Below are 23,522 nucleotides of genomic sequence, written 5' to 3' on the forward strand. Positions count from 1 at the left end.
GGAAGAAGCTGCCAGATTTAGCAAATAAGAACACAGGATGTCAGGGACTTCCCTTGCGCCTTCATGCCGGGGGCGCAGTTTCCATCCCTGGTAAGGGAACTAAGACCCCACAGGGCATGGCCAAAAAAAAAAAAAAAAGGATAAATAAAAACAGGATGCCAGTTAAATTTGAACTTCAGATAAACACAACTAATGTGTTTACCTCTTCTATTTTGCCCCGTGAGTCCAATCCTCACAGAAGCCCCTTCGGTTCCCGTCTTATGCATCTGAGACCTACCTGGTGACAACCAGCTTTTGTCCCTTCACCTCCATGCTGGCCTCTGGCTTCTCAGGGTCCTTTCCCGGTCGCTCGTTGAAGACATGGATCTTTGGCTCATTCATGAACTGGCCTATGAGACAAGGTCTAGATGTTTATTTACATGCAACTCAAGGGGCGACAAAAGGGCAAGCTGGTCATGTGATCCGAGCTGCATTTGGGTCCCTCTCAGACTTTCTGGCGGAGAAGGCAATGGCAAGCCACTCCAGTACTATTGCCTAGAAAATCCCATGGATGGAGGAGCCTGGTAGGCTGCAGTCCGTGGGGTTGCCAAGGGTCGGACACGACTGAGCAACTTCACTTTCACTTTTCACTTTCACACATTGGAGAAGGAAAGGCAACCCACTCCAGTGTTCTTGCCTGGAGAATCCCAGGGACAGGGGAGCCTGGTGGGCTTCCGTCTATGGGGTCACACAGAGTCGGACACGACTGAAGCGACTTAGCAGCAGCAGCATTATATTACGGTCCATGCTTTTCTGCATTCAATAGCAGTATTTTCAGACTGAAGTGACTTAGCAGCAGCAGACTTTCTGGGATAGAAACGTGTTGAGAGGAAACAGATTCAGATGGAAAGGGGTGGGTCGTTCCTGAGGGCAGACCTATACTGCTCACCTTGCGGTCATTAGACAATGAGGCTGATCAACTGGACCCTAAGTAAACGCGAATGCCCTGAAGGTCAGCGCCTGAGAGCACTGCTCAAACTGAAAAAACAAAGCTGGTTCATGATGCTACTTGTTCAGTCGTGTCCGACTCTTTGTGACCCCATGGACTGCAGCACACCAGGCCTCCCTGTCCCTCACCATCTCCTGGAGTTTGCTCATGTCCATTGAGATGCTGATGCCATCCAACCATCTCCTCCTCTGTTACCCTCTTCTCCTCTTGCCCTCAGTCCTTCCCAGCATCAGGGTCTTTTCCAGTGAGTCAGCTCGCATCAGGTGGCCAAAGTTTAAATTGCCATAGTTCCTTACAAAGTAGGGAAGGTTTACCTGGACGCCCTGTGCATTATCGCAGACTTCCTAAGCCAGTTCACTTTTCTGCAGTGAGAAAAAAATCTCCAGCATAAAATTTAAAGTGTGTTCATCTGTTCTCTTTATCTGCCCAGTTGGTGATGAAAGCCCAGCCCTGGGAAAACCTTGTCTGGAGCAGCAAACAGTCCTGGCTATGGCATGACTGAGTCGCCCTGCACTGCTTTGTTAGAGGAATCGTGTTTTATTCTCTGTATCTTATGATGTTTGATATCTTAAACACTCCATCTACCCCTCCCTAGGAAAGCCAACTATGAAAGATAGCAAAGGACTCAGCCAGGAGCCCACCTGGAATCTTCAAATGAACCAAGCCAGAGCCCGACCTCTCTGGCCTGTGAGACCCAGAGGAGTCATTCCTGGGCCAGGTACCATGCAAGGAAAGACATCCTGTAGCCTAACGCCTGCTGCAATTAGCAAGCCAACCAACCCCACACCACCTACTCTGTCTTTAACGCCTGCTGCAATTAGCAAGCCAACCAACCCCACACCACCTACTCTGTCTTGTCTCTGCCACAGAGTAAAGGTTCTAGCCCAGACCTTGTTTCTGCTTCTGGTTCCTGACCCATATCTGGCTTGCTCCCCATGGCCCTGCATGGCGAGATGCGCTTTGTGTTTCTATGGAAACTGTGAACAGTGGCAAACATGGCGCTCTCTCAGTGACACTGAACTCTTTCTGTGTCGCTCAGGCACCTTCATAAATTAAGACCCAGGTGCAGAGTGTGGGCCCTCCTGAAGCCTCCACTCCACACCTGTCACTCTTCAACATGCTAACCTTGAGGCAAAGTTGCTTAAGACCTAGGGTGGTCGGTCCCACACCAGCCAGACGGGCCAGGGACACTTTACCTATCAGCCCGTGCACATTAGGAGAAAACTTGTTCATGGGGGGGATGTAGATCCCCAAAAAGTCGACATTGATCGGGTGCTTCTTCCAAACGCGATGAAGTAAAACAGAGAAGAACATCTCTTTATCCAGGGTGATAGTGACAGTTTTCTCTTTCTTCACAGAGACAAGCACCCTAGTGGGAAGGCAGAAAGGAATTAATGACACAGCACTGTAAAACAATTATCCTCCAATTCCTGGTTCCATCCCTGGGTTGGGAAGATCCCCTGGAAAAGGAAATGGCCACCCACTCCAGTATTCTTGCCTGGGGAATTCCATGGACAGAGGACCCTGGTGGGCTGCAGTCCACGCAGTCACAAAGAGTCAGACACAACTGAGCGACTTTCACTTCACTCAAAAATTTTAAAAAAGGAATGAATGTTTCTAGAACTGACTTGTTTTATTTTTTTTTTTAAAACACTAATTTAATATTTATTTGGCTGCCCTGGGTCTTAGTTACAGCTTGCAGGATCTGAGATCTCTGTTGAGGTATGTGGAATCTCTCAGTTGCAGCATGTAGCCTCTAGTTCCCTGACCAGGGATTAAATGCACGCCCCCTGCATTGGGAGAGTGAAGTCCCTAGAACTTGACTCATTTAGCAAATCATTCCTCTCCCACCCCTAACATGATGTCACTCTCCCCAGTACAACCGCCCCCCCCCCCGCCCCACCCCAGTTTTCTAAGAGCTTTAAAACGTTTTCATCACAGAATGTTGATGTGTCTCCTAGCACTGGAATTCTGTCAGTGTATACGTTTCTGTATCAACAATGAACAGATACTCATGGGAAGATATTACTCATAAGACACCGTCCCAGTTTTTCAGAGCATGCTCTGACACGGCTGGCTGGCTTTCAGCTGACGGCTTCATTCACTGGTTCAACGTGTCCTTATTGAGTCCTTACTGTACGCCAGGTGCTAGGCTACTGCTGAGACACACCGTGACCAAAACACAGACTCTACTGCCAGGAGCAGGGGAAGGAAGGAGCACAATTTTTTCTGAACCTCAGCTTCCTCACATTTAAAATGATGATTTTGAGTTCTCTGTGTCACGGACATCTGGGTTTGTTGATGGGATCGTGGGTCAAGGCCACATCTGAGTCCAGATGTAACCGTACTTGCCTCTGATTAAGCACGTGGGCCGTGTCAGACCAGGACAAGACGGATGTTCGGGAGCCCCCACTCAGGGAGATGCTCTCCGTGCTGATTTCTACCTTCACATCTTCACGTTGGAAATAAAATCCCAGTTTCCCAAAATAGGTGCTGAGTTTTTTATTCTTGGGCTTCTTGGCACCAACAAGCTGTCCGTTGACCAAAATCCCTGCAGGAAAAGAAACAAGTTTTATCTGTCCCATGTGCTAATTTTTTTTTTTTTGGGCACATGTGGGCACGATAACTCAAACTTATAAAACGTGACAACATGGGAAATCATTGTTTTATTTTGCTTCAGGATTTACACACCATTTTTTCCTTTGTAATTTTCATTTTACAATTTTTTATTGTTTAAATGAATTATATCACAACAAGTTCTGCTAGTTTATACTCAGAGTATTGTATCTATAATAGTTCAAACAGGAATATATTTATAATTAATTTCTTACTATCAGAGCTTGAAAAATATGCTGTGCTATACTCAGTTATGTCCAACTCTCTGCAACGCTATGGACTATAGCACTCCAGGATCCTCTGTCCGTGGAATTTTTTCCAGGCAAGAATACTGGAGTGGGTTGCCATTTCCTCCTCCAGGGGATCTCCCTGACCCAGGGATCAAACCCGACTCTCCTGCATTGGCAGGTGGGTTCTTTACCACTGCACCACCTAGGAAGTCCTACATATAATATATAAAACACTTGTATTAAGGTGGGAAAGAAAGAAAGCCAGATAAAAACAATAGTAAAGAATGACTGTGACCTAGTAGTCAAATTCAAATATAGTATATTTTTATCTTACCTAATTCTGGATCAGAAACAAGATTGAGGATTTTTCCAGGTTCTGAGTCAATATTGAAACAAATATTCTTTTGGCTTTTTGGTAGGTAGATGATGAAGTGTGGGTCATTTTCAACTGGAAAATATACAAAGAAAATGAAACTAAGAAAAATCATACAAAAGAAGATTATTTTGAACAGTATTTTATTGCCAGATGTCTTTAATTTCACAAGAACAAATGTGTATTGGGCTTCTATTATAAGCCAGGTACTCTTCCAGACACCAGGAACCCAGGGTCCAAGCACTGGCCCCTCCTCATGGAGCTGCCTTCAAGTTTTAGGTTATGTACAAAGTGGATACTCACTCTGTAGCCAAGCCATATGTTCTTGGCTAGAGAGAAAAATGAATAAGAAAGACATAAGGGGGACTTTCCTGGTGATCCAGTGACTAAGAATCTGCCCTCCCAATGCAGGGGACCCGGGTTCTATCCTTGGTTGGGAAACTATATTCCACATGCTGCAACTAAGACCCTGTACAGTCACATAAATAAATAATAAAAAATGTAAAAAAGAAAGACATAAGGAAGAAGAAACACACACACTATATATACATACTACATATGCACTACATATATATATATGCATAGGAGAAGGAGGCGGCAGAGGATGAGATGGTTAGATAGCATCACTGACTCAACGGGCATGAATTTGAGCAAACTCCAGGAGATAGTGACGGACAGAGGAGCCTGGCAGGCTATAGTCCATGGGGCCACAAAGAGTTGGACATGACTTAGTGACTGAAAAGCAACATATGTGTGTATACAGTGAATGTTTATATAGATAAAGTACCTGTATTTTTAAATAGTTATATGCAGTGCATAAAAATAAAAAAGACATATTACCTATTGGCATACAAATCAGTCTTGATCAATTCCAAGAGCAATCAAGGATCAAGCTGTTTCCAAGAAAGTACTCCTTCGTTACTAGACACCATTATTTTGACTGATCTTTTTTGTTTGTTTGTTTAACCATTCAACAAATATTTAGTGAGGAAAAAACAATATGTGCAAAGCTTTGAATTAGGCAATATTTGGAGTAGCTATAAAAGTCGTGGTCCCTACCTTCAAGAGAGGAACAATTTAATGGCGTGACAAAGATTCTCTCTTTGAATAAACTCAGGTTTCCCTGAACTCTTCAAGTTCAACCTCAAATTCTGGACCTCTGTGTTCATCTCTGCATTGTCTAATTTTAGCAAAAATCCTACTAAGGAGGTTTAGCTAGAATCCTCCACCCTCTAAATCTGATCGCCTTTGTATCTTAATCAGGTTCCTCCCCTCCTCTGTCCCCCCACTAGGTTAGGTCTGATCACTCGGCCTACCTTCAGCAAGAATCCTGTTGAAGTGAAGTGAAAGTTGCTCAGTTGTGTCCAACTCTTTGCAACCCCATGGACTATACAGTCCATAGAATTCTCTAGGCAAGAATACTGGAGTGAGTAGCCTTTCCCTTCTCCAGGGTATCTTCCCAACCCAGGGATCGAACCCAGGTCTCCCACATTGTGGGCAGATACTTTACCAGCTGAGCCACAAGGGAAGCCCAGGAATACTGGAGTGGGTAGCCTATCCCTTCTCCAGTGGATCTTCCCGACCCAGGAAATTGAACTGGTGTCTTCTGCATTGCAGGCAGATTCTTTACCAACTGAGCTACCAGGGAAGCCCTGTTAGGTCAGTTAAACCAGACCTCCCCTCCCACTGATGTTTCCTCTTAGTAATCTTCCATCCACTGACCCTGTTTTTGTCCATAAACGCCCAGTTTCCCACGGTGTGTTCAGACTGAGTCCAAACTCCATACCCCACTACAATACCCCAATGCAGTGGTACCTACATCCCCTTGAATAATACCTTCCTTACCGTGCTTTCACAAATGTCAGAATAATCTTTTTCCTTTAACAGAATATCGTTTTTACTTTGATGAAGGCAGACCCAAGCACTCATATGAGATGGAATAAAGTAAACGATAGAAAAATGACCCAAGCACAACGTTCTGGGACGGAAGATGAAAGGATGATCAATTCCACTCAGGCAAGTGCAGAAGGACCTTATGAAAGGGTGGGCGGAGACTTCCCTGGTGGGTGAGAGGTTGAGAGTCTGTGCTTCCACAGCAGGGAGCGTGGGTTTGATCCCTGGTTGATGGCAGGGGATACTAAGATCCTGCATACCATGGTGTGGCCAAAAAGAGAAAACAATTCAAAGAGTTGGCTTTTGAACTAAGTCTTGAAGGTGGGAGAAGACTGGTAGGTAAAAGACACGAGAGCGAGAGATTTCATCCGAGTGGACAGAATGTGGAAAGGTATGGAGGGAGAGAAGCTGATGATGTGTTTGGAGAGTAACTCAAGGTACCTGGAGAATGGGTTTTGATAAGACCAAGAATGTAGGTCGTAGAGACCATGGACCGCCATGCTACAGAACAGACCTTTATTCTGTTGGGGAGCTTTTAAAGGTTTTGGAGAATAAATGTAATATGATTTGACCCCATTTTAGTGGGTTAGCCAAAGAGTTCATTCAGGTTTTTTGTATGATGTTATAGGAAAACCCAAATGAGCTTTTTGGCCAACCCAATATTACAATTACTGGTCTCGGTATGAATTAAGTATCAGAAAGTACACACAGGAAGATCATTTAGTAGCTAAGATAGCAGTCATTCGAGCAAGAAATGTTAAACATTAAAATTAAACCACAGAACCAAGTCCTAGCTCTAGATTTTTGAACACTGAGCAAAACTAGGATTTTCAAATACACTTAAAATTGAGCAAGCAAATAACAAACAGTCCTGCAAATGATGTGATGATAATGCAGTTTTATGGGCTACTCAGGTGGCTTCCAGTAGCCACGTATGGATGTGAGAGCTGGACTATAAAGAAAGCTGAGCGCCAAAGAATTGATGCTTTTGAACTATGGTGTTGGAGAAGATTCTTGCGAGTCACTTAGACTGCAAGAAGATCAAACCAGTCAATCCTAAAGGAGATCAGTCCTGAATATTCATTGGAAGGACTGATGTTGAAGCTGAAACTCCAATACTTTGGCCACCTGATGCAAAGAGCTGACTCATTTGAAAAGACTCTGATGCTGGGAAAGATTGAAGGCAGGAGGAGAAGGGGACGACAGAGGATGAGATTGTTGGATGGCATCACTGACTCGATGGACATGAGTTTGGGTAAACTCTGGGAGTTGGTGATGGACAGGGAGGCCTGGCGTGCTGTAGTTCATGGGGTCACAAAGAGTCAGACACAATTGAGTGACTGAACTGAACTGAACAGGTAGCTCACTGGTAAAAAATGTGCCTGCTGATGGAGGATAGGCAGGAGATGCAGGTTCCATCTCATGGTCAAGATCCCCTGGAGAAGGAAATAGCAACCCACTCCAGTATTCTTGCCTGGGAAATCCCATAGACAGAGGGGCCTGGCGGGTTATACTCCATAGGGTTGCAAACAGTGGGACACAATTTAGCCACTAAACAATAACAACAGTGCAATTCTACAGGAAAGAAAATTCAAGTATTTTTGATCCTAAGATGGATAGCTTCTCGTCTTTGATAATAACACCTGTTTATTGAGTGGCTATTACATGCTAGCTCTTTAAAGATGGTTTCACATTTCATCAACAACCCAGTCATGTATAGAATCATGATGCCTGTTTTCACAATAAAGGAAGTGAAGGGCAGACTGTTAAGTAATGCAAGTTCACGTGAGTGTCATGAACAATCTCCAAAGAGAATGTCTTTTCCACGGATACCCGTCGGCCCTCCCCACACGAGAGGTGCCCTCTTCCACCCCAGAGGGTTCATCCTCTTACCTCTCATCACATGTGGAGGAGGGGTTGACTCAAGCACGCGACCGCCGACAGCAGGCATTGTGATCACTGGCGCTGGCGAAGGACTGACCCAAGATGGGACTGAATTTGAGCTCACTTTGCTGCCGTGATACAGGGCACCTGCGCGGAGAACACTGTGTCCATTAGTTTCCGGGTTTACTCTTCCATAGAAGCTGCTTATAATTTTAAGAATCGGGTTTATGCAGACCAACGCCAGCGGTTCTCAGCTCGGTTTTTCTAGAATTACTTTTATTCCTGAGTTCTCTCTCTTTCAGCTCCATGTGTCATCATGGATGAAATTTGTTGTAACTGTTTAAAGAAGGTGAGAATTTTTTAATGCTGATTTAAACAATGTGTGAGGGGAGTACACAGATTTTCAGAATTCCTTCGGAAGACAAGTGAGCAAACATTGTTCGACGACAGCAGCGATAAACTGTCACCGAAGTCAACTGGCAGGAAGGTCACCTGGGGACACAGGACTGGGAGGAGGAGACGGCTGGCCGTGGAGAGAGGACGGGAGGGAGGACCTTGCTGCAGGATAAGAAGACTGACCGGAATACTTCCCCAGGAAGGGAGACTCACCTGAACAGCAGGGATGGTCCTGCGGAGGGGAGTCTGCTAGCATGCGCTCGTCCCCGGCGTCATTCTCAATCACCATCGCCGTGAGGGGCGTCACTATGTGGTGGTCCAGAGACATCTGCAGGATCGTCTTTGTGATTTTCCTTTTCACGGCAGCTGTAGGAGCCAGGCTCCTGTGTTCAGGAAACAGAGACATAGGACAGCATCACAAGACCCAACTCTGCCACTTCTGGCATCAACCAGGACTCTGGGGGACATGAGGGAAAACAGAACGAGCTAGCTGAAGCTTAGTATTTTACCTAGTTATGTAGCCTCAAAAAAAAAATCTTCTTTTATTTTTTAACTGGTGAAAAATTGCTTTACTATGCTGTGTTTGTTACTGCGTACACCAAAGAGAATCAGTCACAACGATATTAATATATATATATATCCCCTCCCTTTTGAGCCTCCCTCTTGGAATTTTTTAAACAGATTATGATTTTTTTTTTTTTACTGAAGTACAGTTGATTTACACTGTTATTTTCTTTGTTTTGATGGATCTCAAATTTATTTTTATGAGTGTTCCTCATTTAATTAGCAATAACAACAAAAATATATGTTTTTTTTTATTAACAAGACTTGTCCTTATGACAGTCATTGTTTTTTTTGAGTTTTCTGGAAATTATTTTTATTCTTTTTCAATGTACTTTTTAACTGGCGTATAATTGCTTTACAATGTCGTCTTAGTTTCTGCTGTATAGCAAAGTTATTCAGTTATACATACAAATATACATATATATATGTATACATTCTTTTTTAAATTATTCTTTTCCATGATGGTTTATTATAGGATACTAAATATAGTTCTCTGTGCCATACAGTAGGACCTTGTTGTTTATCCATTTGATATAGAAGAGGTTACATCTGCTGGCCCCAACCTCCAAACTCCTCTTCCGTCCCCACCCTCCGATCCCCCTTGGTAACCACACAGCCAAACAGACTATTTTTCAGAGCAGTTTTATAGTCACAGTGAAACTGAGCAGAGCGTAGAGATTTTATATCTCCTCCCTGCCCCTCCCGTACCCGGCAGCCTCCCCCATCTCAGCATCTCCCATTAGAAGAGGCGCATGTGTCAAACTGATACATCTACGTCCACACGCCATCCTCACGCAACGTCCATAGCTGACATTAGGGCTCATGCTTGTGCCGTGCATTCTGTGGGTCTGGACAAATGTATAATGACAGGTACCCCTCATTACAGTGTCAAGCAGAGTAGTTTCCCTGTTGTAACCCCCAACCCCCCTGCAACCTTCCTGTTCCCCATGTGCTGACCACCACTGATTCGTTTAAGGGATTGTTTTTTTTTAAAAAAAGTCAATATTTAACTTCAGCATCAATTTGCTATATACCTTTAAATTACCCAGTTGCCTTTGTAAAGGGGAGGAGACGTTGCTCACCCACTCTGAAGCCACAGCTTACAATCTTGTGTCTGTTTTATAATCTTATTGACATCACAGATTTTCTGAGAATAGTTATACAACTATATTTCATTTTCCCCAACTCCATTCAGACCAGTCTGATCCCCCTTCCCAAGAATCTGATCAAATAGGTGGAGGGGACTGAGGAACACTCATGTTCCTCTCCAAAGACAGGCCCCATCCCCACCCCATAATCCTGATACAGGTGGTCAAAGAAACATACATTGCTCTAGAGACATAGTTGTTGTATTGGAGCATTTGAACACCAGTCGGCCGAGAAGACAGCGATGAAACAGTATCTATAGGAAGCCCTCAGGTGATATCAGAATTGCATAACCTTAAATTTCTCTTTGGGCATTAATCTATCTTCAGGAGTGAATGCAAATGAATTCATGATACCCACTGCAATGAGATGGATGAACCTCACAGACATCATATGGAGTGCAAGAAGCCAGAAACAAAAGAATACAGTTTGTATCGTTATAAGAAATTTTGTCATAGACAGCTAATAGTGACAGATGTCAGAAGAGTGATTTCTACTCAAGGCGAGAGGTAGGTGATGCTGGGAAAGGTTGGGGGCGGGAGGAGAAGGGGACGACGGAGAATGAGATGGCTGGATGGCATCGCCGACTCTGTGGACATGGGTTTGAGTGAACTCCGGGAGTTGGTGATGGACGGGGAGGCCTGGCATGCTGTGATTCATGGGGTCGGAGAGTCGGACACGACTGAATTGAACTGAACTGAACTGAATGAGAAAGAATGAAGCAGACCTCAGAGGTGAAAGAAGTGCTCTGGAGCTGGATCCAGTACCGATGACGTGGGGACGCAGTTAAAATTCATCAAACTGTGCATTTTAAATGAATGCACATCACACGCTTTACTGTATGCTTGTTATCCATCAAGAAAAAAAGAGTGAACCCAGCTTTAGTTAAAAGTGCTTGCATCCACGCATGCCAAGTTACTTTAGTCGTGTCCGACTCTTTGTGACCCTATGGACTGTAGCCTGCCAGGCTCCTCTCTCCATGGGATTCTCCAGGCAAAAATGCTGGAGTAGGTTGCCAACCCAGAGATTGAACCCACGTCTCTTATGTCTCCTGCATTTGCACGTGAGTTCTTAACCACTAGTGCCATCTGGGAAGCCCCAAAAGTGCTTGAAACCAGTGGAAATGAATACTCCAAACCCCGAAATAATTTGCTGCCTTTCTTGGTTCCAAACTCTTTTTGTCTGTGACGTCAAATAACCTTGGCAAACCTTTTGCAAATCCCTGTGGCATATGGTCTTCTTACCGTTCAGCTAGAAGTTGGTTGATGGTCAGATAGGCCCACAATTTCTTGGTGAAATCAGGATCTGCATGCTTGTCCTTGGATAGAAAATCCTCCAAGCCATCCATCTCAGCCAGGGTTTCCAAGACTAACTCTGCATTGGCCTGGATGATGGAAGGACACCAGGGGAGTGGAATTGTACTTAAGCAGTTCACATTTTCCAAAGGACCTATGTGAGTGAGTCAGGGTAGGAGGGAACTTGCAGGAGGATGCAAAATAATCCAAAAGAACACACAAGAGGAAGTAAGTGCCAACCTCTGGGGTCTGGGCTTGGATTTCAGAAGAAAAAGGTAAGGATTTACACCATAGTTGGGAAGATGGCACAGGTATTCTCAGGAACTTCCCTTTCACTTTTTGCTTTTTGCTAAGTGGTTCTCGAAATTCTATCAGCCTGTTAATATACAAGATGTACCCAGGAGACAATTAATATTTTTAGAATTAAAGCAAAAGTACCGAAGTCGCAGTGATAATGCTCTGTAACTGCCCCAGTTTCTCAGGGTCCACTTTTCCAGCCACCACGATCTCTGAGCCTCCAAAATAGTTATGGAAACTGTTCTGAGTGACATCTGTGACTGACTCTTGGGGATAGTTAAACTGAACATTCCGGAGCAAGGGAGTTGAGACCTGGTTGTAGAATTTCTACAATTCATTAAAAAAAAAAAGAGAAACAGAGAAATTATTATTTTCACACTACATTACAAAACTGAAGCATTTTTCTCTGAGACTCTTCAAGTGCTTAGTATTCTTCAAAGATCTCTGTGGAAAGCTATGGAAAATTCTCATAATTATTACATGAACTGAAATAGAGACGACCAGGGCTTGTGAAGAAGATTACAAGAGCTCAAGATCAAGAGCCCAGCACTTTTTCTTTCTGTTATGATGAGCATGAAAAGCTCATGGGCACTCCTAATAAGAAGTCATCTGGGTAGATAGCCCTGAATTAGAACCTGTCTCTTACCTGTCCCCAGGTTTATGTACAGTACCTCCTATTGATACATGGTACTTGGTACCAACAGAGGGTAGGGTAAAATATATTCTCCTTAATCTTTTTTTGGTCCATTTAGTCAAAATAAACAAGTGATGCATACATATCCTTTATATTTAAGGAAATGAACAGGCTACAGTTTGCTTTGTGTTGTATATAAAAAGTTGATTTCCAAGATGCCAATATACTTTTCCTTTTTTTAAAAAAAATTTTCTTGGCATGTAGGTTAGTTCCCCAACTAGGGATTGAACTTGCACCCCTTTCATTGAAAGCACAGAGTTTTAACCCCTGGACTACCAGGGAAGTCCCAATGCCAATGTAGTTTCAAGGAAAAGCAGTTCCCGTGACAAGCAGCCGGACTGGAGAGATTCAACTTTGATGGTGCTTCCCAAGACGTGTTCAGGGACTAGGGACCTTTGTACCCATCAACTACTGCCTCTCATCTCACTGTTACTGCAGATATACAAGTGGGGGCGGGTGCATGAGAAAGGAACTGAACACTAACATAGCTGAAATAATGACAATTTTTACTTGAATTGAGCCATCTTCTTTTAGGCATCAGATATTGCTAGCTGAATGATTTCGAGTGAACCGTGACCAAAAAGGGAACAGAAAACAAAGTCACCTTGAGTTGGACAGAAGTGTCCTGGTTCCCGTAAATCCTTTGTGCGATTCCACGGTTGTCATTGGAGAGTCTCTTTAAAAAGTCATAGTCCACATCAAATCCTATCCCCAAACTGAACAAGGAGATGTTGTCTCGTATGTTCTGCTTCACATTCTTCTGGATTTTTGACAATTTCAGTTCGCCTAAAGTTGATTTGGACAGGAAGGAAGGGAATGAGGAGGCAATGGCACAAAGTTGTGGGAACATCCATGGAAGGCGGTTTGGCAAAATTCGTCCAAATTAAAAATGCAGTTACACTTCGATGTAGTTGCATTGAGGAGATAAGACACTGCACTAGTATGTATCAGCCAACCTCATAGCATAGACTCAAATGCACGTTTCCCCAGATTGCGGAGGTGAAGCTGAGGCATTCAGCATCCCCCTCCCAAACATCGAGGCTGTTTTAAGTGGGGTGAGTGTTTCAGGGTCAAACGAACTCTTCTTTTAGGAAGCATGGGTTTAAACTGGTTTAGCACTGTCTCTATGCTCAGTTGCGTCCGACTCTTTGCAAGCCCACAGACTGTAGCCCGCCAGCCTCCTCTGCCCATGGGATTTCCCAGGCAAGAATACTAGAGTAGGTTTGCCATTTCCTGATCCAGGGGATCTTCCGGACCCAGGGATTGAACTTGTGTCTCTTGCATCTCCTGAATTGACAGGCCGATTCTATACCACTGTGCCACTTGGGAAGCCCAAGCTGGTTTAGACACTCAGGCAAATGCCATTCAAGTTCCCATTTTAAGCCAGTCATGTTCCCAAGAAACAACAGTAAAGATATGTATCACTAAAAATGGAAGGGGTGCTTACCTACTGTTGGATCCCCATCAGACACCAAGATGATCAGCGAGACAGAGTTGGGGTCCAGCATTCCCAAGTTATTGGCTTCATTCAAAATAAAGATGGCTCGCAGCAGGGCTTCGTTGATATTTGTGCCTGGGAAAGCCAGAGAACGTGCTCACTGTTCTGTTATGTACTCCGATTTGCCACGGAAACAACCACGTCCTGGGCCCAGGTTCACCTGTCTGGGGTGACTCACATGCAGTTCATTCAGTATCACATCATCCGACTGCTCTCCAAATTTTACCCAGGCCGGAGTAAAATATTCACTTCGTATTAACAGTGAACAGTTCCCTTAGAGATGAATAGCCCTTTTGAAGCACCAGTCATTTTGTTAACCACCAACTGAAGTTGCCTATTGAGCCTTGCTGACATACTTGGATACTGTTCTGCAGACAATTGTGTGTTATTCTATGTGTTTTTTCCCCTTTTTCAAATTGAAGTTTAGTTGACATACAATGCTGTGTTAATTTCTGCTGTAGAGCAAAGTAATTCGGTCATATATATATAATATACATTCTTTGTTGTGTTCTTTTCCGTTATGGCTTATCACAGGATATTGAATATAGTGCCCTGTGCTATACAACAGGCCTTGTTGTTTATCCGTTCTATAGATAACAGCTTGCATCTGTTAATGCCAAACTCTCAATCCATCCCTGCCCCACCCCGCTTCCCCTTGGCAATCACAAGTCTCTTCTCTATGTCTGAGTCCGTTTTGTAGATAAGTTCATTTATGTCATATTTTAGTGACACCACATGGTATTTGTTTTCCTCTTACTTTGTGATTCATAAAGCTAGTGTGACTTATTGACACCATTTTCTGAGGACAGAATGCTTAAAAGTGTGTGTGGGATGGAGTATGCGTTATGCTTTCACCACAAACTTAGTATGCATTGAAACTAAATGTATTATTAAGGCAAAGACCACGGGGGTAAGGAGTCATATTTCTCAACTGATTCTCATATTTCTCAGGACTCCACTGAATGCTGTGGGAGTTTCTTACTGGGCTTTAGGCTAAACCCGCTCACCTCCGCTGGGCTGGATTTTCTCAATGTACTTCTTGGCATCTGCAACCTGTGTTTTAGTAGCTGAGACTAAATCGTTTCTCCAGGTTCGAACATTGTGGTTGAAATCAACCACGGAGAAATGGTCTTCAGTTCGCAGGTCATCCAAAATGGTCTTCATTGCTTCTACCGTCTATTTCGAGAGAGAATGGAGAAGGGTCTTACTACATACTCTCTAAACTTAAGAAGAAACGAGGAAGCCCAATCATTCATCATTTTAAGCACTGGCTTAAGCTAAGGTTCTCCCACAAGCCTCGTAAATCCACCTCTGTCAACACAGATCTACCACTCGTCTATTCCGAACATGTATTGTCTGCATTTTGATACTGAAAGTTTTACTGTCGTGTTTTGTCATGCATGACCAGGCTCACCAGCCTGACTTTACACTGAGAATCCTGAGCCTCAGGTGTCCCCTTTGTGGTGCCTGAAAATCAAATATATTTCTCAAGTCCCTCTACTCAGCCTTCTCATACATTAATTCCTGCTTCTCATCTTCAGACCACCACCACTTCCTCTCTCAGCTGATGACCAGCCTGCTTGATGTGTCATGTCCACGGTGTGTGTAACAGTCATCTCAAACTTCAGTGATGAATTAAGTGCCTGACACAAGACAGGTGCTTAATAATTCTTAAATGAGGGAAGGAAGGAACAATTAAACTGTTGCATTAGGGCTGCTGCTGCTGCTGCTGCTGAGTTACTTCAGTTGTGTCCAACTCTGTGTGACCCCATAGACGGAAGCCCACCAGGCTCCCCCGTCCCTGGGATTCTCCAGGCAAGAACACTGGAGTGGGTTGCCATTTCCTTCTCCAATGTGTGAAAGTGAAAAGTGAAAGTGAAGTCGCTCAGTCGTGTCCGACCCTCAGCGACCCCATGGACTGCAGCCTCAGTGGTTCTCAAATGAGGATAATTTTCTCCCCAGGGGACATTTGACAATGTCTGAAGACATGAGCAACTGAACAGAACTGAACTGAAGACACCTTTGTAAGTGTGGAGGGGGAGACCACCTTTTTTCTCATTCTTTTTTTTTTTTTTACTTTGAATTTTATTTATTTATTTTTGGCCATGCTGTGCCTTTGTTGCTGTGCGCAGGCTTTCTCTCGATGCAGTGCGCAGGCTTAGTTGCCTCGCGGCACGTGGGTCTTCCCAGATCAGGGATCAAACCCATGTCTCCTGCACTGCAAGGCAGATTCTTAGCCATTCTTAGCCACTGGACCACCAGGGAGGCCCTCTGAAGGTATCTCTGACTGTCCTGACTGGGAGGGTGAGTTCCGTGGCACCTAGTGAATACATGTTGCTAAGCATCCTGCAGCGTACAGTGTGGTCCCACGGTACAGGGTCCATCAGCCTCAAAGGTCACAAGTGCCACTGCTGAGAACCTGGTGACAGAGAAAGTCTTTTCCGTCTTTAGGGTCCTAGAACAGCAGTGAACACTCCAAGTCTTTTCCGTCTTTAGGGTCCTAGAACAGCAGTGAACACTTGGGTGGTCATAAATGATTGTTGAATGAACGGAGATTCACGGGTTGGTTCACACTAGTTGAATGGGTGGATTGATGAGTAAAATAAGGAATGTCCTTGTTCACAACCGCACCTATACCATTAACACTGAAGGAGCCCATGCGGAACTCCAAACTGGAAGACATGAGACGGAATGATCACCCTCAAGGAATTACAACATAATTAGAAAAACTGTGCATTAAGCGTTTTCAAAGTTATTCACGCACAATGGCAAGATATTAGTCTAAAATGTCATGCAGGAGAACCAAAGGAATATGAAGCAGAAGCCTGAGCAGAGTGACAAGAGGTTATACGGAGGCGAAATTTTTCGAAAAGGCGAGTTTTGAGATAAATTTCTCCTGTTCAGAAGTCACCCAGCCTGTGTTCCTTTGTGAGCAGCCTGAACTAAGACTAGCTCTGGGGGGAAGCAGCCTCGAACAGCTGCATCATGAGGCGATCAGAGAAGGCAGGGAACCCTGGGTACCACTGCAACCCAGGGCTACTCACCTGTTTCATTTTAATCCCCCACATTGAGCCGCTAACGTCAATGACAAACAGGATGTTTTTGGGAATTGGGTCCATGTTCTCAGGAGCAAAGAAGTGGACAAAATATCCATTAAATACCTGAAAAGCAGGACATATTGGTGAGCCAGACCATTACCAGTGTCTGGCATGGAGGAGGACGAGGGTCTGGGGCCTGAGAGGGAAGAGGAGACCACGGGGAGCAGGAGGCATGACGGTCGTAAAGAAGAGAACAGAGGCTTGGCTCCATCCATCTCTCCCTGCTTCCTGCGCCCGCTCCGTCCTTTTCTGAAAGGGCCCAGCCTCTCCGCAGTTTACCTCCCAGGGCACTTCTCTGGGGGTTTATTCAACAAGAAACAGATCTTCGGCTCTGGCAGGGCTGGCCCCTGGGTGTTGTTTGCACCCACCTGAAGTTCTCCGACCTTCTCCTCCCTGTTCACATCGTACATCACCACCAGCTCGCCGTCGACCATCGTCTCTGAGCAGTCGAGGCACTTTCTCTGTTGTGCTACCGTGGGCTTGAAGGCAACGTGTGCCTGGAAAGAGCAGTGGTGTCAGAGCCCGGGCTCTGCTCCCTCCCCATCCAGGGGGAACACCTTCTCATGCACACAGGGGAAGGTCCAGGGCCACTCTGCACCCAGGCAGCATCAGTGGTCCTTAGAGGGGCATCTAGCAGCCTTCAGTGCTGTTGGCCAGGCTTCAGTCCTTTATAAGAGATTCGAAGAATTCCTCCCTCCCTCTCATCCCCACCCCATGGAAGAAATGGCCACTAGCTCTAGAAAGAGTTGGCAAAAGGTTCTTAAAGGACTTTGACCCCTCCAAAGGTGGTTAGTATTGGCCATTAAGGCAGAGAGAATTAAGCTGAGTATCTCTCGCAGTGATTAAGGAAAATTCTCTAAATATTAGGTGAAGACTGTCTTTTAGCTACCGGTCCAGGGGATGACTTGGGGGATATGGGCTTCAAAATGGACAGACACTGGTCACAATGCAATGAAACAATTGGTTTTGTTCTGTATGTCCCGTGGGAGGCCCTAGACTTTGCTCAGGGATCACAGTTCCTTCCTAGGTTCCCTGAGCTCAGCACCTGACAACTTTTGCATCCTCTAGAGCAGAGAGGGAGAGGAGAACCCGTGAACCCGTGGCCACTCAGACTCTGTCACATCACTGCTTGTGGTACCTTCTGGTGTCCTTTAGATACAACGGGAACGCCATCAAAATTCCCATCAAATGTGTCCAGAACATGAAGAGATCTCAGTCCTTGAGGTTCAATAATCCACACGTCTACCTAGAAGTGGGAAAGTTACTTAAAGCATTAAAACATCTTTCAAGACTTTTTGAGCAAGAAATACGATTATCAATTCTAAGTCCTCTGCTGTTCTTTTCCTCTCTGGGATCTCCCAAAGATGACCTGGCATGGCTCCACCATCCCTTCTGTAAGTTCTTTAAATTCTCTGTGATATGATGCAGCTCACCAGAGAGGCTTAAAGACCCTCTGGGCAAGTTAGTGCTCCCTTTCTATTGCTTCATTTCTCTGGAATTTAATTCTCCTTCTACTCCATCCCATGCCATTTCATTCTTATTTATAAGAAAATTTTACATGATCCATTAATCCCCTTGAATCTTCTTCATCTACAGACAATTTACAACCTGCCTGCTTCACCCTCGTCTGTGTCAAACAGAGACCAGGTGAATTGTGTTCTTCCCTGGGTTTCTTCCGGCCGGTCCTCCTCTGCCTCTTACACAAATGTTCGCATGATGTTAACAAGTTTCGAGCCAAGAAAAGAGCAGCTCAGTTCTCAAGGCAAGAGGGGAAGACTAGAGCAGAAGTGAGTTCAAGTTGCCCTGCACAGGCACTGCTCTCCAGGTGATGAGAGTTGGGGTGCAACGGGGGGAATGTGGAGCAGACAAACTCAACCTTTGCTGACCTCCTATGATTAGCCACCTATTTCCATAAGCTCATCGCACTTGGAACCAAGGCATCTAAGATGGGACTCTTTTCACAGATGAGAAAATTGAGGCTCAGCATTAGTTGGAAGGTCAGTGTAGAGGGTTGAATGGTCCCCCCACCCCACCCCCAACCAAAGGCATGTCTACATTAAATCTTTGGAAGCTGAAACTGCTACCTGATTTGGAAAAAGGATCTTTGCGGATACAGTAAAGGATCTTGAGATGTGATCATCCTGAACTACCCAGTGGGCCTGAAATCCAATGACAAATGTTCTTACGAGAGCAGAGGGAGATTTGAGACACTCAGAGGAGGAGGCGATGTGATCAGGGAGGCATAGGTATGAATGACGGGCCACGAGGCCACAAGTCAAGGAATGCCAGCCTCTTCCAGACCACAGAAGCAGGAAGGGACAGACCCTCCCCAAGAGCCCTGCCAACACCTTGACTTCAGTCCCCGCCCCCAGAACTGTGTAAGAAGACATCTCTGTTGTCATAAGTCCCCTTTGTGCAATCGTTTGCTACAGCAGCCACAGGAAATTGACACAGCAAATAAGGAGATGAGCTAGCCTTGAAATGTGTAAGGAAGCGGCACTTCCTTCCTCCAAACCCAGAGTCAATTTCCATACATCACCCTGTCCTGCAGTGTCACATGGCGTGGAACACCACGAAGAGATGACGAACAGAAAGCACAGGGGTCAGGGCTCACCTCCAGGTGCTTGGCCAGTCGTCCTGGCTTGAGGTGGAGTCTGTGCTCGTAGGACCCCAGCTTCCTCCACTTCACTTCCTGGTAATGAAGTTCAAACTGCACCTTTGCTCCGGGGGCGATGCTCACTTCGGTTTTGAAGTCCTCCATATCGAGCGCTCTGCTCCTAAAGATGTGAGCCCGCCCACATAAGTCATCACATGTAGAATCTACGCAGAGGGCGTCCAGGCTGCCCTGGGATAGCCACCTGCTCATTGCTTAGGAGAACGAATGATAGGTCCAGGAGAGATAACGGCAACTTCTAGGTCAATTTCCTTCCACTAGCCTGGAATTCCCCTCCCCTCTCCTACCTGATCTTTTCCTTGCAGAGCTTCTTACAGAACTGAGTGTCATCTGCAAAGAGCTACTGGTTACTGATCCCCTGTTACCCGCCAGGACATCGACACATATCATTGCTATTATAGCCACTCTAAAAGATGGACACCAAGACCTTCATTCAGCACGTGATGACAAATGAGGTTCACAAAGGGTAAGGAACCCACTTGAGATCTCATGCAAGTCAGTTGTAGGGTTGGAACTCAGTCCCAGTTTAGATGATCCGAAGGACAGCACACCTTTCCCTACCGTTGGTAAGGCTCATTCTAGGGATTCTTTACATTTTTGAAAGTCTTCATAAAGAAGACATCTATTATTTCAAATTGAATACGTATTTCCAGCACTAATGCCTTATTTACTCCCGTACGCACCAAGTCCAATGTGATCACTCATCTTGAAGTGTTTATGGTTTTAAAGAGAAAACAGCAGGGTTGTCAAAAGAGGGTGATTTGAGCCTTAGGAGAAACAGCGATTTTTTAAAAAATTAAATGGTAAACAAGCAAGGTGAGATTGTGGGTAATCGGATCATGTGGGATCAGGGAAGGATCACAAACAAGTGGCCTGGCAGAGAAGGACACGCTTCTCTGCCTTCCTGGGGGCCAGCTTGCTGTGGAGGGAATGGGCTTGAGCACAGGCAGCGATGGACGGGCCTGCCCTTACCTCACCAGTCCTGCCGTCTTGCCTTTCGCTCTCGCCTGTGCGTAGAGGGCTCGGCCCACGGTTTTCTCCTTAACAGAACTAGTAAAAGTCGTGCCATCCACAGTCCTAAAAAGTGACACGGGCCACAGTTGGTCTGGATAGAAGCACAACGAACAAACAAGCCAACAGCCCAACCAGGTGGATGTAGTGAATTATTTATCATTTTGCACCTGGAAGGAACTTTCAAGTAGAGAGACATTTGCATGTTTCATAAAAGGAGTTCCTTTATCTGATAGTGTGATTTCAGATAGATGAGGTAGGCTCCTGTACTAGAAGCTTTCTCTCCCATATTGTTACTTGTCTTTAAGATGCTTCTCCCCCAGTGTTCACAGCAGCACTATTTACAACAGCCAAGACATGCAAGCAACCTAAGTGTCCACCAACAGAGGAACGGATAAAGAAGATGTGGTACATATACACACTGGAATACTACTCAGCCATGAAAAAGAACGAAATAATGGCATTTGCAGCAACATGGATGGACTCAGAAATTACCAAACTAAGTGAAGTAAGTCAGACAGAGAAAGACAAACATCACATAATATTTCTTATATATGGAATCCCCTCCCCCCAAATTGATACAAATGAACTTATTTACAAAACAGAAACAGACTTCAAAAATAAACATATGGTTATCAAAGGGGAAATGTGAAGGGGAAGTGATAAATTAGGAGTTTGGGATTAACACACACACACACACCACTATATATAAAATAAGTAACAATGACCTACTGTATAGCACAGGGAACTTTACTCAATATTCTGTAATAACGTATATGGGAAAAGGATCTTCAAAACGATGGACATATGTAGTTGTATAACTGGATCACTTTGCTGTACACCTGAATTAACACAACATTGTAGGTCAACTATACTCCAAGGCAAAATTTTTAAAAATGTTTCTTCATTTCCCAGGTTTACCCTTTGGATTAAGGGTTGTTCTCCTGGGCATCCCTTTGGAATGACAAATGTGCCTAGGGCTGTGATTGATAAACCACTAGCTATCTGGCTGATGTGGCTTATAGGATCATTCTTCCATGTATTAAGGATCCTTCAGGGGTGCAAAAGAGCAAAGAAAGACGGAGGAAAGTGCTGATCGATCCCTGCCAAGTTTGTGTCTCTCTTTCTAACATCTCCCCGGGGGACTCTGTCCTCTCTTGTCATCTCTGTCTCTACCTACCTTACTCTTCGCTTGCTGTCACCTAATGTGTCCCAACAATGATTAGTTAGAACAGTCTGATGAGAGTTTTTGAAGCAAAATAGAACATATGGCCTCTCCCTAAGGAAGTGGGAGATTACTGCCATAGAAACAGGCTTAAGGATGTTTTCACTCAACAGAAAAGAAAAGCAAATCCTTTGCAAATTCTGTTACTCTGAACAGAAGCAAATTATTGGGTCCCATCCTAAGATGACTCAATGTCCAGTAGGTCCACAGCTCTGAAAACGAGAACCCCTGGAATTGCTGCCTACCAGGGTCTACTCTGGGCTTCCCTGGTGATTTACGTGGTAAAGAATTCGCCTGCCAACGCAGGAGACTCAGGTTCAGTCCTTAGTTCAGGAAGATCCCCTGGAGGAGGAAATGGCAACCTGCTCCAGCATTCTTGCCTGGGAAATCCCATTGTCAAAGGAGCCTGGTGGGCTACAGTCCATAGGGTAGCAGGGAGTCAGATAAAACTTAGCAATTAAACAACGACAAAGATGCTGGGTATGGAGCCACGAGACGTTGAGGCACTAAAGGTTCACTCTGGGAGGGGTGTGATTCTGTGAGCAGAACATATCCAGTTTCCGGTTCTGAGTGGGAGTTACTCACATGGAGAAGTTGGAGATGAAGGCTCCTTTGGGAATCTGCACGTCAAACACGACATTTTGAGGCTTTGGAGAGTGGTTCACCACTTTGGTCTGGATAACAGTGTTGGCCACTCGAGAAGTAATAGTAGACTGGACTTTATAACTATAAAGAGTCACTTGATCAACATCTTCCTGAAATCGGCAAGAAAAGACAACTGTACTCTGAGAAAAATAACAGAACTTCACTGCATATTTGATGATAACAATACAAAATTTCTAAGGCATCATTAAGCATATAACTCAGCTCTTACTAAGCATTCTCCTAAATTCTTGGGCTATCCTGCAGGCAGAAGCTCACTTTTAAGAAATCTTGCGATGCCTCTCCAGTGCTGTGAGTCTATTAACAATGATTCTGAAAGTGAGGATATGAGGAGGAAATGGTTGTGGGGAAGCAAGATTGGATTATGAAAGTGCAGGAAATAACTCTGAACACAGGGCCAGAGGGCAGGAAAGGATGCGGGTGTGCAGTGTAGAAGGGGGACCCAGGCACTTCCAGGGGTACAGTGGGGTAGAACACACAGGCGGTCCCCAAAGCCCCACACTGCTCCCTCCCTTCTTGAACCTCATCTATTGCAATTTCACCTTTTTCCAGTCCTCCTGTTGTTTCCCAAATCAAAACAAACTATGAGATATAGTTTGAACAGGAGAGGTAGGCTTCTTTGGTGGCTCAGATGGTAAAGAACCTGCCTGCAGTGCAACAGACCCAGGTCCGCTATGGGTCGGGAAGATCTCCTGGAGAAGAGAATGGCCACCCACTCCAGTACTCTTGCCTGGAGAGTCCCGTGAACAGAGGGCTACAGTCCATGGGGTCACAAAGACCCCAGACATAACTGAGCGACTGAGCATGCACAAGAATGCTGATGGATACGAGTGAAGAGCAGAACATCTCGCAGAGGGCATTTTGATGCGCTGACTGGCCCAGCACTCTGGACCCAGTTCCCAGCCCTTCTCCACTGATTGAAGGCAGTTCCAGTATCCACATGCTCAAAGACAAAGCTCTGAAAACACGCATCTTTT

General features: G+C 45.0%; 1 protein-coding gene across 1 annotated transcript in view; it reads right to left on the reverse strand.

Annotated features, from left to right (window-relative positions):
- Positions 1-23,522, reverse strand: part of ITIH2 (inter-alpha-trypsin inhibitor heavy chain 2) — a 29,892-nt gene that overhangs the window by 810 nt on the left and 5,560 nt on the right. The window contains exons 4-20 of the mRNA XM_055426120.2: positions 22,468-22,637; positions 20,619-20,723; positions 19,587-19,749; positions 18,111-18,218; positions 17,341-17,469; positions 16,919-17,035; positions 14,882-15,050; positions 13,824-13,949; positions 12,981-13,162; positions 11,824-12,009; positions 11,335-11,474; positions 8,594-8,763; positions 7,994-8,131; positions 4,169-4,282; positions 3,341-3,539; positions 2,185-2,357; positions 278-389 (exon numbers count right to left, since the gene is read on the reverse strand). Coding sequence (XP_055282095.1) covers positions 278-389; positions 2,185-2,357; positions 3,341-3,539; positions 4,169-4,282; positions 7,994-8,131; positions 8,594-8,763; positions 11,335-11,474; positions 11,824-12,009; positions 12,981-13,162; positions 13,824-13,949; positions 14,882-15,050; positions 16,919-17,035; positions 17,341-17,469; positions 18,111-18,218; positions 19,587-19,749; positions 20,619-20,723; positions 22,468-22,637 — 2,501 coding nt within the window. The remainder of the gene's footprint in view (positions 1-277; positions 390-2,184; positions 2,358-3,340; positions 3,540-4,168; positions 4,283-7,993; positions 8,132-8,593; positions 8,764-11,334; positions 11,475-11,823; positions 12,010-12,980; positions 13,163-13,823; positions 13,950-14,881; positions 15,051-16,918; positions 17,036-17,340; positions 17,470-18,110; positions 18,219-19,586; positions 19,750-20,618; positions 20,724-22,467; positions 22,638-23,522) is intronic.

Source organism: Moschus berezovskii, chromosome 15 (assembly GCF_049115385.1).
Source record: "Moschus berezovskii isolate FMDL1 chromosome 15, NW_MosBer_1.0, whole genome shotgun sequence".
Taxonomy (NCBI): domain Eukaryota; kingdom Metazoa; phylum Chordata; class Mammalia; order Artiodactyla; family Moschidae; genus Moschus; species Moschus berezovskii.